This window comes from Petaurus breviceps, unplaced genomic scaffold (assembly GCF_028583685.1).
Source record: "Petaurus breviceps papuanus isolate PSGF00001 unplaced genomic scaffold, PetGlider_PUasm1.0 582, whole genome shotgun sequence".
Classification (NCBI taxonomy): domain Eukaryota; kingdom Metazoa; phylum Chordata; class Mammalia; order Diprotodontia; family Petauridae; genus Petaurus; species Petaurus breviceps.
In genome coordinates, this window is record NW_027186390.1 from 5355899 (window position 1) to 5371088 (window position 15190).

At 37.8% G+C, this 15190-nt stretch overlaps 1 protein-coding gene across 1 annotated transcript in view; it reads left to right on the plus strand.

The window, feature by feature from the left end:
• Positions 1-14838, plus strand: part of CAGE1 (cancer antigen 1) — a 123000-nt gene extending 108162 nt beyond the window's left edge. The window contains exons 15-16 of the mRNA XM_069103527.1: positions 7142-7181; positions 12080-14838. Coding sequence (XP_068959628.1) covers positions 7142-7181; positions 12080-12184 — 145 coding nt within the window. The 3' untranslated portion in view covers positions 12185-14838. The remainder of the gene's footprint in view (positions 1-7141; positions 7182-12079) is intronic.
• Positions 14839-15190: the final 352 nt, after the last annotated feature.

Sequence of the window (15190 nt, forward strand, 5' to 3'; positions counted from 1 at the left end):
GTAGTTACAGAAAACATTTCCATAGCAGATATATTGTAAAAGATTGACTATATTACCCTCCATCCTATACTGCCCCCCACTTGTTCTATTCTCTACTTTGACCCTATCCCCTTTCAAAAGTGTATGCTTCCAAATTCCCTCCTCCCCAACCTGTCCTCCCCTCCATCATCCCCCATCTCATCCCTTTCCCCCCTACTCTCCTGTAGGGCAAGATACCCTATTTAGTGTGTATGCCATTCCCTCCCTAAGCCAAATTCAATGAGAATAAGGTTGACCCATTCCCTTTTGCCTTCCTGTTCTTCCCCTCCATTGTAACAGTTTTCCCTTGCCTCTTCTACATGGGATAATTTACCCCATTCTGTCTCTCCCCATCTCCTCTCATTATATTGCTCTCTCACCTCCCAATTTTACCTTTTAAGTATCATCCCTTCCTATTCAATTGGTTCTGTGCCCTCTATCTATGTATACCTGTACACATATATACACACACTCACATGTGTATTCATACATCCACATAATCTCCTATATAGACATATGTATGTATACATATATGTATACATATGTATGTATATATACACGCACATATATATATATATACATTTATATTCCCCTCAACTATTCTCATACTGTGAAAAGTTTCATAAATTACAATTATCATTTTTCCATGTAGGAATATAAATAGTTCGACTTTGATAAGTTCCTTATGATTTCTTTTCCCAGTTTACCTTCTCATGCTTCTCTTGCTTCTTGTATCTGAATTTCAAATTTTCTATTCAATTCTGGTTTTTTAATCAAGAATGCTTGAAAGTCCTCTATTTCATTGAATGACCATATTTTCCCCTGAAACATGATACTCAGTTTTGCAGGGTAGGTGATTCTTGGTTTTAATCCCAGCTCCTTTGACCTCATGAATATCGTATTCCAAGCCCTTCGATTCCACAGTGTAGAAGCTGCTCGATCCTGTGTTATCCTTATTGTGTTTCTACAATACTCAAATTGTTTCTTCTTGGCTGCTTGTAATATTTTCTCCTTGATCTGGGAACTCTGGAACCTGGCTATAATATTCCTAGGAGTTTTCTTTTTGGGATCTTTTTCAGAAGGTGATTGGTGGATTCTTTCAACCTCTATTTTGCCCTCTGGTTCGAAAATATCAGGGCAATTTTCCTTGAGAATTTCTTTCTCTCTCTCTCTTTTATTTTTTAGTTTACATCATTTATTTCCACAAGATTTTGAGTTACAAATTTTCTCCCCATTTTTCCCCTATCCACCACCCCAAAGTAGTGATCCCACTGAATATCCCCTCCCCCAATCTGCTCTCTCCCATATCTTCCCACATTCCTCCTCTGACTTTCCAGTAGGGCACAGTGGATCTCTATGCCCTAGTGCCTGTATATCTTACTTTTCAGTTGCATGTAAAGTAATAGTAATAATAGTGTGTGTGTGTGTGTGTGTGTGTGTGTGTGTGTGTGTGTGTGTGTGTGTGTGTATATATATAAAATATTTGACTTTAAAACTTTGAATTCCAGATTCTTTCCCTTCCTCCCTTGTCACCCACCCTTACTGGGAAGATAAGCAATTCAATATAGGTTGTACATGTGTAGCTACACAAAACATTTCCATACTGGATATATTGTGAAAGACTGACTATATTTCCCTCCATCCTATCCCACCCCTCCACTTGTTCTATTCTCTACTTTGATACTGTCCCTTTTCAAAAGTGGGTGCTTCTAACTTCCCCCCCCAGCCTGGACTCCCTTCCATTATCCCCCCTTTCATCCCTTTCCCCCCTACTCTCCTGTAGGGTGAGATACCCTATTTAGTGTGTATATCATTCCTTCCCTAAGCCAAATTCAATGAGAATAAGGTTGACTCATTTCCTTTTGCCTTCCTGTTCTTCCCCTCCATTGTAACAGTTTTCCCTTGCTTCTTCTATATGAGATAATTTATCCCATTTTGTCTCTCCCCATCTCCTCTCATTATATTCCTCTCTCATCTCTTAATTTCACCTTTTAAGCATCATCATTCCTATTCAATTGGTTCTGTGCCCTCTATCTATGTATACCTGTACACATATATACATGCATTCATATATGTATTCATACACCCACATACCCTCCTACATAGAAATATATGTATGTATACACACACATAAATATATATATATATATACACATTTCTATTCCCTTCAACTATTATCATACTGAGAAAAGTTTCATAAGTTACAATTATTGTTTTTCCATGTAGGAATATAAATAGTTCAACTTTGCTAATTTCCTCATGATTTCTTTTCCCTGTTTACTTTCTCAAGCTTCTCTTGCTTCTTGTATCTGAATGTCAAATTTTCTATTCAACTCTGGTTTTTTCATCAAGAATGCTTGAAAGTCCTCTATTCTACTGAATGACCATATTTTCCCCTGAAACATGATACTCAGTTTTGCTGGGTAGGTGATTCTTGGTTTTAATCCCAGCTCCTTTGACCTCAAGAATATCATATTCCAGGCCCTTCGATCCTTCAGTGTAGAAGCTGCCAGATCCTGTGTTATCCTGATTGTGTTTCCACAATATTCAAATTGTTTCTTCCTGGCTGCTTGTAATATTCTCTCCTTAATCTGGGAATTCTGGAACCTGCCTATAATATTCCTAGGAGTTTTCTTTTTGGGATCTTTTTCAGGAGGTGATTGGTGGATTCTTTCAACCTCTATTTTGCCCTCTGGTACTAAAACATCAGGCCACTTTTCCTTGAGAATTTCTTGAAGGATGATTTCTAGGTTCTTTTTTGATCATGGCTTTCAGGTAGTCCACTAGTTTTAAAATTATCTCCCCTGGGTCTATTTTCCAGGTCAATGGTTTTTCCCATGAGATATCTCACATTGCCTTCTATTTTTTCATTCTTTTGGATCTATTTAATAGTATCTTGATTTCTCATAAAGTCACTAGCTTTCATTTGCTACAATCTAATTCTTAAGGAATTATTTTCTTTAGTGAGCTTTTGAGATTCTTTTTCCATCTAGCAAATTCAGCTTTTTAAGGCATTCTTCTCCTCATTGGCTTTTTTAGCCTCTTTTGCCATTTGAGTTAGTCTGTTTTTTAAGGTGTTACTTTCTTCAGTCAGGTTGTTGACTCTCTTTTCATGATTGTCTTGCATCATTCTCATTTCTTCCTAATTTCTCCTCCACTTCTCTTATTTGGTTTTCAAAATCCTTCTTAAGCTCCTCTATGGCCTGTAACCAATTCATATTTTTCTTGGAAGCTTTTGGTGCAGGAGTTCTGACTTCACTGTCTTCCTCCTGTTCCATGCTTTGATCCTTTATGTCCCCAAAAAAGGAGTCCAAAGTTGGATTGCTGTGTTTTCTTTGCTTCCTTTGCTTGCTCATGTTGCCACTCAATTACTTGACTTTTGAGCTTTTTGCCACAGTAGAACTCTGCCTCCAGAGAGGACAGCTTTGTCCCAAATTGTTGGGGTTTTCTCAGCTGCTGGACCTATTAGTTGGGCACCCTCTCAGAAGCTTCCACTGGCTTTGGCACATTGGTCATGCACCCCACCACCTCTACCCTAGACAGCAATCCAGATCCAAGCAGGTTAAAGCAAGAGTGATTAACCCTCAGACTGGTTGCTTGGTCCCCCTACAATCTCCAGGCCAGAAGCTCTGAAGCAACCATGTGGTGGCAACTGCTGCACCTCAGCCACTTCTCCCTGGGGGTAGAGGCTGGACCACACTCCTGGACCCCCTGTTCCCAAAGTCCAGTGACCTCTCACGTTGTCTTTGGCATTTATGGGTTGATAATTCTGGAAACCGCCACAGCTTCTGGTGATCCACTTTCCCAGATGTCCCTCTAGCTGTGGCTAGAGGGGATCCTGGGGCTAAAACCACGTAGGACTGGGTGCTGCTCCCAGCGTGTTGGGATCAACCCTTTCTGACAGTCTGATGGGCTGTCTTTAGTGGGAGGTTTGTTTCTCTCTGTCACTTTGTGGGTTCTGTAGCCCTAAAGTTTATTTAGAGTCATTTTTTATAGGTATTTAAGGTGGTTATGGGGGGAGCACAGGGAGTCTTCCTGCTTATACACTGCCATCTTGGCTCCTCCCAGTCAAGTGACTATTAAGTGATAGAGCTGAGACTTGAAACCAGGACCTCTGTTTCCAAATCCAATGCTTTTTTGTATTAAGATAAAACAATTCTTGTTTTTCAAAGCTGATTTTTCCTTTTTGTTTCTGTAAAGCTCAAAGGGGAAGAATTGGGAGAAAACCTGTCCCTGTGCTCTGGCAGCATTCATATAATCAAAGACTCCTAAAGTTGAGTGGGACCTCATATTGGTCATATCCAAAAATGTACTCACGGGGATCCCATTTATACTCCTCAAAATATGTGTCAACTAGGCTTTTCCTTAACTTTTTTCTTTGCTAGGGAAAGTTGTATAATCTTTTGGTTTAGAAATTTTTAAAAGTGGAACAGACTTTCATATCTGGGCTGGTTTACATAGATTTAATCCTGCCTAAAACATGAAAGATACTAAAGCACTGATTTGAAGGAAGAAGACCCGGGTTAAAATCACAGTTCTGTCACTGCCTATATGACCTTGGACAAGTTTCTTATTGTGACCTGTTTCCTCAATTATAAAACATGGGGTTGGACTAGAGGACATCTAAAGTTCAAGCTTTAAATCTATGGTCTTAAGACCTTTTAAGGTACCTTACAATTCTATAAATCTATTAATAATGTAATTGGAAGAAATTGGTTGTGATACCTTGATCGAAAATTCCTTCCCCAGTCAATGACAAAATCACTGAAAGGGCAGATTAGAGACAGCATGTTAACATGTTAAAGTACAAAAACATCATCTCTACCCCATTACCTGTTATGAAGTGTGAAAGGGCAGCTTGCCATTAGCTGGATGAACACTGGCCACAAACTGAGTGGCATTCAAAAAAATATCCTGCAAGCTCTAAAGACAGATCAGGAGTGTGACCCCTGGGAGTCCAAAGGAGAGCCAACTATGGAGAAAGAACCTAGCTCTTGAGAGAGATCTATCTCCTCTCTCTCTGACCCCAACATTAACCATGGTACTTTTCCATCACAGCAAGGGTTCTTAACATATCTATGTTAGGGACCCTGTGATAGTTATAAAAGTTATATTTTTGTTTGATGTTATGGTTACAGTTTGATGTCAGAGTATAAAGATAAGACTCTAACATGAAATCACTTAGGCTAAATGGTTCTAATGCCTATTATAGAAGCATATGGGGCAAAACAGATCATTTGTACTTTTCCACTCTCAGCTCTTAGGCAGGTAAGGCTTGCAGCTTTTTGATCAGATGGACTCTTGACCTATGCAGGGACCTTGAGTCTTTCTCCTTTGACTGCCTTGGATAGTCTTCCTATCAATTTGTGGTCTCAATAAAGAAACTTCTCCTCCCCAAGCTTTACCCAAGCCCGGTATCAATAAGGGGCCCTGAGAACTTTTTTTACTGTGTCTGGCTCTAATTAGAAATACTCCCTCCTACATCTGATACCAATGACCTGTTCTCAACCAAGTCCATTCTTAGTGTATATAATCTTGCCTCCTGAACCCCAGCTTTAAGCATGTTCCTTCCATGACATGTCTCCTACCTCTTTACATTGGGTAAGTTTTTTGCTTCTTTGGGAATAATCTGTCTATTTATATTTCCATATAAATGTTGTGTGTGTTCTTTGTTTGCCTGTTTGCTGCACCATGTAACAATATAAAACTCATCATTGTATCATTTCCCTCAGTACCAATTTTTAGGGAAATTTTTCTGATTCAGATATTTGCTTTAATCCAAGCCATGGGGTCAAATAAAGAAGACCTGTAATAATATGGCAAAACCTATGGGCCTCTTCTCTGAATAATATTTTTAAATGCATAAAATACATAGGATTACAAAGAAAACCAATTATATTGAAATATGGTTATTGTTTTTTAACAAGGTTTTCAGACGCTAGGTTAAAAACCCCTGCATTAGAGCTACTTGCCCAATAGAACACCCTTTACTCAGCAGACAGAAGGAACAATCAGTGGAGATATCTACAGGGAATGTGACCTTTGACAGCAGAGAAGAGAGCTAACTATGGATTCAAGAGAGAACTAGACCTGACAGTCAGGAATCAAGCTGTGGAAAACAAAAGGCCCTGAGAATCCAGCTGAGTGATCTCCCCATTAAATATGCTATGTCCAAGGGAGTGAGACATAAATTCACCACAAAAGAAAGGGCATCAGGGTTCTGCAGTGCCTGAGGAGAGTTGCATATATTCCCTACCATTAGTGTACTCTTTTTAAGTGTGTGCCCACCCCTCCTACCACAGTTGAAGTAGACTATTTCTCAAGTTTATAGGGGGAATATTTTGTTACTATTGTTCTTGTGATACCATCTTAATAAATGCCTTTGTTTTTAACTAATTGTGTCTGTTGACTAAGTTTTAAAAGGAAACAGACCAGTGGGGGCTTATGAACTATAGCTTCAGAAGTACAGACCCATAGAGTACCCTTAAACCTTGAGGTAGCAGCCACCCTCAACCTTGGATGAATTTAGGGAATAATTCATGAAGAGGACACTAAAATCATACTAAAGAGACAGTGTAGAAGACTAGCTCCCCTCCCCAACAACAACAACAACAAAACCCAGAGAATACCTAATTTCCTTAAGAAAACAGTAATATGTGATCAAGATTTCTTACCATACCTGGTTTGTGAGTTGTTGAAATATTTCTATAACACTGCCTCAGTGATGTGATCCTAAAACCCTCATAATAAATGGAACATAGATATTAAATGTGGGTAGCGAATTATAAGAGAATGCTTAAACAGCCTGAAATTTTTAACTTTTACTCACTTCCTAAGAAAAATCTGCAGAAAGGTCTAAACTTGTGAAGATAATCTAATTCAACTGTTACTTCACTTCAGTAATACCAGCCCACATGTTATTCAGGGAAACTTTTTATCTTAGTCATTTAAAGTTGCGTTTTTATCATAGATTGAAAGTGAGAAAAAAAAGTTTAACAAATCAATCAGTTCAATTCAACATCATTTATTAAGGACCTACTAGTGCAAGGCATTGTGATGGGCAAAATTTCCGTTATATTCATTATTGTAAACCCTTTGTGATTTGCCTTTCTATCTCTTACAGAACAAAAGGTTTAGAAAACCAGCCAAAGTCCATGACTGCAGTAAGTCAACATGTTATTATTAGTAATATTAGTAATTATTATACCACACAGTAGTAATTTATTCAATACATTAAATAAAATTAGTTGATGTGTTTATAGCACTGAGATTTACAAAGCAATTTACAGGCATTATTTTATCGTCTTAAAGAATTCTTTTAAATGGTCACATAATGTGACAATCCCATGATTAAATCTGAGCTCCTATACTTAAGAAAGTTTGTATTAAGTCAGGTCAGTTTTCCCTAAATCTCTCTACACCTGAGTTATCACCTCCCACTCTGTCCTCTGGACCAGATTTCTTCCAGTGACAGGCAGCTTTAGTAGTCACTCACTAAAACTTCTCTACACCAAAGCAACAGAGAGAATGTTGAGATTTGGACACTAGGCCACTGTTGCATTTCCTAGAATTCTTTATAGACCCCATAGCTGGTTCTGCTCCGACTCTATTCCAGACCACACACCAGACAGAGATAGGCACCTAAAATATACAGAAGGGTATGATTGCATGAATCATGCCACTCAAGTCCTGTGCTAGGCAGAGTTTGCAATAGAACTCCTGGGTCTGTGGAAGTCTTTCTGAACTTAAGCTGAAACCCTGAAAATGAATGCTCTAGGAGTTTTGGAGGCTCTAGGCAGAGTCACTAGATAATTGCTTTTCCATGACATTCCATGACAGTGAATAGCTGAAGATTGAAGCCAGGAAGATAAGAGTTAAAGTCCAACCTCTGACACTTCTGGCTGTATGAAACTGCATAAGTCACCTAAACTCTGAATATTCTAGGCTGCCCTCTAAGACTTAAAGTTGCATAGAATGTGCTAACCTGCATTGGTAGCAGAAGTTTCCTTATCCAGGAGTTCCCTGTACCAATGAAATCAGAGGACCAGTCACTATCCTATACTGTATTAAACCACTTGTGGGAAACCAGATTTTAGCTCAATGCAGGACACAAGAGAACCATTAAGGAAATCACTCTACACTAAAATTGCACAGATCCCACATAAACTTTCCCCCATGAATAAATTCATAGAGAGCTCTTCTTCAGGGTCTGATGTGAATTTGCCTTTGAGGAACCCAGGGAATTTATCTTAATATGTCATTATTTGGCCATCATCTTGAATTTTTATCAAAAAATATTTTGATACTTGATATTACTGTATTGTTAATATTTATAACACAAATTTGTCATGAAGGATATTTCAAGCTTTATATCTTCCAGCTTTGGTACATGATTTAATTGTTAGAAAAAACTGTAACTATTCAGCATCCCATGAGGAAAAAAATGATCTTTCAAGTCTCCACTTGAAATTGTAGGAAATATAAAGTTTGACTAGAAATATCCAAGTTACATTCTGACAGGAGCTTTAAGTCTCTGTGAAAAATAGCATGACGTCACTGTAAAAATTCTTTTTTTTTTCAGTCTCATATAAATGATTAAACTAAGTGGTATTTTAGTATTGAATGAGGTTTCTCTTACAAGGAGAGACTAAGTACCAAGAATCATAAGCAGGCTTATTTTGACAATCTAGGTGCTTAGATTCAGGACCACAGGAAATCATTACCTTCACCTCCTTCATCACCTCTGTTCACTCATAACTATACTAGCTCATTTTTATATTGTTTACAAAGGGCTTTCCATATGTCATCTTACTTGAGTCTCAAAAGAACCCTCTGAGATAGTAACAGTTGTTACTCTCCCCCAGTTTTACAGATAAAGAAACTGAGGTTGAGAGCTTACATTAATTGCCATTGGTGAAACCACTGCTAAGTGTTAGAGGGGGAGACCTGAACCAGGTCTTCCTGACTCCACATCTGGCATTCTACCCATTAGACCACACTGCCTCAAACATTGGCGTACAGAAACTCCCAGTCCTACTAACACTATGTATATCTGGCCAGAATAAACATCCTTGCCCTAGATCTGACTCAGAAAGGAATGCTGAATCTCCAGAACTTCTAAAAGCTCTCCTATTGGACCTATGAAGGAAAATACTATCCACCTCCAAAGAAAGAACTGATAAATAGAAGTACACATAGTATGCTTTTACATATATTTATAAATCTGTGTCAAATGGTGGTCTTCTCTAGTATGGGGTGGAAAGAGAAGAAGGGAGACAGTTTGGAACTTAAAATGTAACGATAAATTTAATTTTTTTTAAAGTTCTCTCTTCTAATGATGTAGCCAACTTTTGATTATTTGGGAATTATCAGTCTAGTTTATTCAAATGACTGACCTTTTCTCCTTCATCTTTGTCCCTTTTATTCATATCAATTTCAACAGAGAATAAAGAGAGAAAAGAAATCTCACATAATTTAATTTCACTACTGGTTAGCAGATATTAAAAGAAGAGATTGAAACTAAGTCCATTTGAAACACAGTGTATGTTAGAGATGTGAACAGTTCTGATTTCCCACTGTCGTTGATAATCTTTTAAAACTTAATTATTACTGTTGGTGGAATTATGAACTGGTCCAGCTATTCTAGAAAGCAAGTCAAAACTATGCTCCAAAAGCTATTAAACTATGTATACCCTTTTGACCCAGTCACTACTAGGTTTATATCCCAGAGAAACAAAAAAAAAAGGAGGAAAATTAATCTATATGTACAAAAATATTTATAATTGATCTTTTTATGGTGGCAAAGAATTGGAAGATTGGGGGATACCCATGAATTTGAGATATGGCAGAACAAGTTATGATATATATGAATGTGATGGATATGATATTGTGCTGCAAGAAATGATCAAGAGGATAGTTTAGAGAAACCCCTGAAGACTTGTGTGAACTGATGCAAGCTGAAGTGAGCAGAACCAGGAAGATAATTTATATAATAACAACATTGTAAAGATACACAACTTTGAAAGAGTAAGGAAATCTGACGAACACAATTCCAGAGGATTCATGATAAAACATGCTGTCCACTTCCTGATAGAGATGTGACGAACTTAGAGTGCAGTTTGAGCTTTTACCTCATTGGACAGGGCCAATGCAGAAATTTGTTTTTCTTGACTACACATGTCTGTAACAGGGACTTCATTTTTATTATTTCTAATTGAAGTAGGAGGAGTAGAGGGAAGAAAGTGGGAGGGAGTGAATGTAGACCTTTGTGAAAGTAAAATAAAATTTAATTAAGAAAAAAATCATACCTTTATAGTTTTATAATTCCAACCCTACCACATTTAATTTGTTGAGATACTTATATGCTTCTACAATTTAATGATCCATGATTTCATAATAGCCCCTGTATAGAAAAGCATTAGGAATACCCAAGGTCAAGTCCTGCCTCAGATATTTACTAACTGTGTGACCTTGGGCAAGTCACTTAACATCTCTCAGCCTCAGTGTCCTCATTTAAGGTCTCTTCTGTCTCTAAATCTGTTATTTTCTACTTATCCCTCTTGGATTTAATAGATGATCTTTGAGAGCTATTGCTATTGAATGACTAATTACCTTGAGTATGCTGAGTACCCCACTGGTAGCTGGACTTCTCCTCAAACATAATAGATAACATATCAGCAGGCCCTTAGTGTACTCTGCTAAGACACAACTCCTAAAAACACAGGTTCACCTCCACAACATGGGCCATCATAGGAGAATTTCAGCAGAAGTTACTGACATATATTCATGTTGTGCCTATAAGTGTAATCTGTAATAAATCAGATCAATTATATAATCTATACTTAAAAAAATTTAAAAATAATTTTCATTGTTTTATATAGTTATACCTCATATCCTGGAATTTCTTGGATGTAAGCAGGCTGGCTGTAAAATATGTCAGCCCATGGTATTTGTGGTCTGAATTCCTTAAAAAATTAAGGAATATTAGAAATTTAGTCAGTAAGTATATTGATCTTGGTATTATATAAATCCAATATATCTTTTATATTCTTTAAAAATGTATGCTACTAAGAGTTAGCCAATTTGCATTTAGCTGTGTTTTCAAATAGAAGCTTATGGTGCTTGTTAAACAAATATATTGTCTCTACAGTGACCAACACGTTTTTGCTGGAAATAAAAATAAAAGCAGAAAATAAGGTTATCATTACCCTTGAGGAGTTTACAATTCAATTAAAGACACAATACATACACACACAAAGGAACTAGAGAAATCCAAAAGCTATCTCTTCACAAGTATGGTGTGTTATTTTGTGTTTTATGTGTAATAAAATGAGAGAAATGAAGTAAAATATATGAGTATTTCTAGATTTAGAACAGGACTAAATCACTTCCATTTGGAAGTGAAGAGACAAGGTAGGCAATCCATAATAGTTTCTCTGGGTCTCAGTTTCCTCATCCACACAGTGAGCATTTTGGACTAGATAACCTCCATCTACAAAAGCCTATTGTCTATACACAGAAATAAGTACAACATATTGTAATTTCAGATATGAGGAAAACGAAGCCCAGCTACTTAATGACAGGGCCAAGACAAGAATCCCCGCTCCTGACTTCTAGTCTTGTGCCCTTTCCAGTACAACTTACTGCCTCCTACATTAGAAATTTCCTCATTATTGAATTTTGATGGAACATCAAATACTATCAACACCCAATTTCACTGAGGTTAATGATTCTGTTGATGATTTGCCCAAGGTTCCCTCTTTTATTCCTTTTCCATCTTCATGCCAATCATCTGGTCATATTCCTTCTCTTTGATGTTCCCACTAACTGGTAATTAGGGTCATGGAACTCAGAGCAATTTTGCTTCTTGTTAGCAGATACTAATAGAAAAGGAGGGTGAAAAAACCTTAACATAAAGTTTTTATATGACAAGAGACATAATCCAGCCATGCTCTCATTGTACCCATTTCCATGCATAATGAATTAGTGAACTGTTCAGTGTCTGCCTTTGATAGTTAAAAAAATAGAAATTGAGAAATGCTGTTTTTCTTTTCCTTTATAGGTACACAATATCTTAGAAGCAAAGAGAAAAGACTTACATTCACCAAAACTGAAGACTAAATATTGCCAGTCATACAGCCATCCCGTGAACAGACTGCTTCCATAGTGAAGTGCCCAAATAATATATGTAATATTGATGTATTAAAGTTAATGTAAGACAGAACAGGAAGAAAATTGTTCAAATTTTTCCCTTTTATTTCAGTGGGGATTTATGGATAATCTCTGAAAATAGATTTACTCCATCTTAGCATGAGCTTTTATGTAGTTGGCTCTTTTTCATCCCAATTTGTACTGTGCCCACTTCAGTCACATTGAATACCGCTAAGATAGTCATTGATGGGACTCTAACAGTAAACATGTTGGGGAAGAGTTTGAAAAATCACTCCCACTCTTTTTTCTAATGCCTTCTTCTCTCGGTACCATCTCCACCCCAAAATAAGTACCATATCTGAAATTCTATGAGATTGAAAAATGTGAAGCTGGGAGAAAGAAAAAACAAACCATATTAGCCCACGAGAGTCTCAGACATAGGGTTACATTTTAGGGATTTGTCCACAATGGTGTGTGGAAGTAGATATTTTCTACATTGGCAATACCAGCTGAGTCTAACCAGTATGCCCAAGAGGCTAAAGACTAGTGGTCACTCTAGTGATATGACAATGAATTATGAAATTGCCTCCCTAATGTTAGAAGACATGCACTAGAATGAACAGAGACCCACACTGAGTACAGTTTGGGGAACAGTACTTTATTACACTTAGGTCATAACTGCAGAGATTGTGAAAACTTCTTTGAAGTTACTGGATGGATATAGGCTACTGAGTAAGATGTTCAAAAGGAAGGACGATGCAAATGCTGCCCTATATGCCTTTTCTGAGGCAACTTATACTTCTACATTTCCTAAGGAAGGAAGAGTCCAATTCTTGCCTCAGGCACTTAACTGTATGACCCTGGGCAAGTCACTTAACCTCTCTCAGCCTCAGTTTCCTCATCTGTGAAATAGGAATAACAATAGCACCTGCCTCCCAGGGTTGTAGTGAGGATCAAATAACATGCAAAGTACTTAGCAAACCTTAAAGTGCTACCTAAATGCTAGCTATTATTATTATTATGAAAGTGATTATCAAACCTCTGCCTCATACAAGCCATTCTTGAATACACTGATCTCCTGCCTATGCAAAGGAGAACTGTTTCAAATATGTCAATAATAGGAGAGTTCTCAATCAATCAGCAAGTATTCATTAAATGTTTGGTTGGCTAGTTACTTGTTCTCCTTCATTCTCGAAGAGGACCAAAAATGACATCACTACGCTAAAATCAAGTTTCACTGTGTCCAACTAGCTTATTAGACCAATATGAGCTCAAAATGCTCTACCACAGGTCAGGCACAAATAGTCCCTGTGAACATTTGGGGTGGATACTCTAAATTTGTGCATCCTGCCTTTCCTTTGAGCTGTTTCAATTCTGCTTTGCTTAAGGAGCACAGCACCTTCTTTGATGTGGGCATGCCATGCTGAACTATCCTGTGCCAGTGTCTCCCATGTCACACAATTCCAGAGTTCTTGAGAGAGATCTTGAGAGTGTCCTTGTATCACTTCTTCTGACCACCATATGAATGCTTGCCCTGTGTGAGTTCTCCATAAAACAGTATTTTTGGCAAGCATATGTTTTGCATTCAAACAACATGGCTGGCCCATCAGACTTGAGCTCTCTGAAGTAGAGTTTGAATGCTTACAATGTTTACAATGTGCTATATACTGTGCAAAGTGTTGGAGACATAAAGACAAAAATTATATGGTGCCTGCCTTCATTTAGTTGAATGTGAGCTCCTAGTACTGCAATTCTGATCATGGTCATGTCCTCAGAAATATGTATACTGGTTCTCAGAGAGGCTCAGAAATAGCACTTTTCCCCCCTCTCCTTCCCCCCTTCCCTACCATCCCCACTAGAAGGAGACAGGAAGACAGGGAAGGGAAAGAATGAAGGAAGAAAGGATAAAAGGAAAGAAAAGGGAAGGAGGAAAGAAGGGAGAGATGGAGGAAAGGAGGAACTTTGTATTACACAGTCATATTAACTCATTATCTCTCTGTAAGAAGGTGAGCAGTGTTCAATAGTCCTCTGGATTAATTTCATTGATCAGAGTTCTAAAGTCTTTCAGAATTGTTCATTTTTGCAGTATTGTGGTATAAAATTGGATCTGCTTACTCTAATATGCATTAGTTCATACAGATCTTCCCAAGTATCTCTGAAACCATCTCTATATCTTATAGCACAATGTTGTTTGTCCTCCATTTTCAAAGAAGGATCTATGACATCATAGGTGATGTCTTAACTTGAATTGGATTTAAGTGAGACAGAGTTGCACAAAGTTGTTGGTCTCATTCTTTCTTCCAGAGTCATCAAAGCCCAGTAGAAGGACAAAAGTTAAGATGACTGGCCATGGTCTGGGATACAATGAATGACCTTGGCATCTTTGATGTCTGATTAAGCTCTAAGCACTCCATAGAGCCTGCTTCAGCATGGTCATTGGAAAAAAATGGTTCTCACCCATCCATTCCACTGGGGGAAGTCTTCATGTGCTTAGGGTAGATATCTCCCTAACTCACAAATAAGTTTGAGGTCTGTTGGTTACCCTCAATAAAAACCCCATTATGTTATTGTTGCTGTTGAGTTATTTTAGTCATCTCTGACTCTTTGTGATCCCCATTTGAGGTTTTCTTGTCAAAGATACTGAAATGGTTTGCCATTTCCTTCTCCAGCTCATTTAACAGATGAGGAAACTGAGGCAAGCAGGGTTAAGTGACTTGCCCAGGGTCACAGAACTAGTAAGTGTCTGAGGCTGGATTTGAACTCAGGAAAATGAGTCTTCCTGATTTCAAGTCCACTGCTCTATCTACTGTGCCACCTAGCTGCCTTTATATCCCATCATACCTGTAATAATATCCCATTATATGCTGACACCATATATTTGTCATTTCCCAATTGATGGTGGTCAACATCTGTAATAGCAATGGAATTTAAAGATCCCCCTGTATTGGCTTGGTTTTCTGGTTGAGTGTTGAAACCCAGAGCTTGTGAATCCCATTTGTGGGATGGACTTGATGATGTAAAA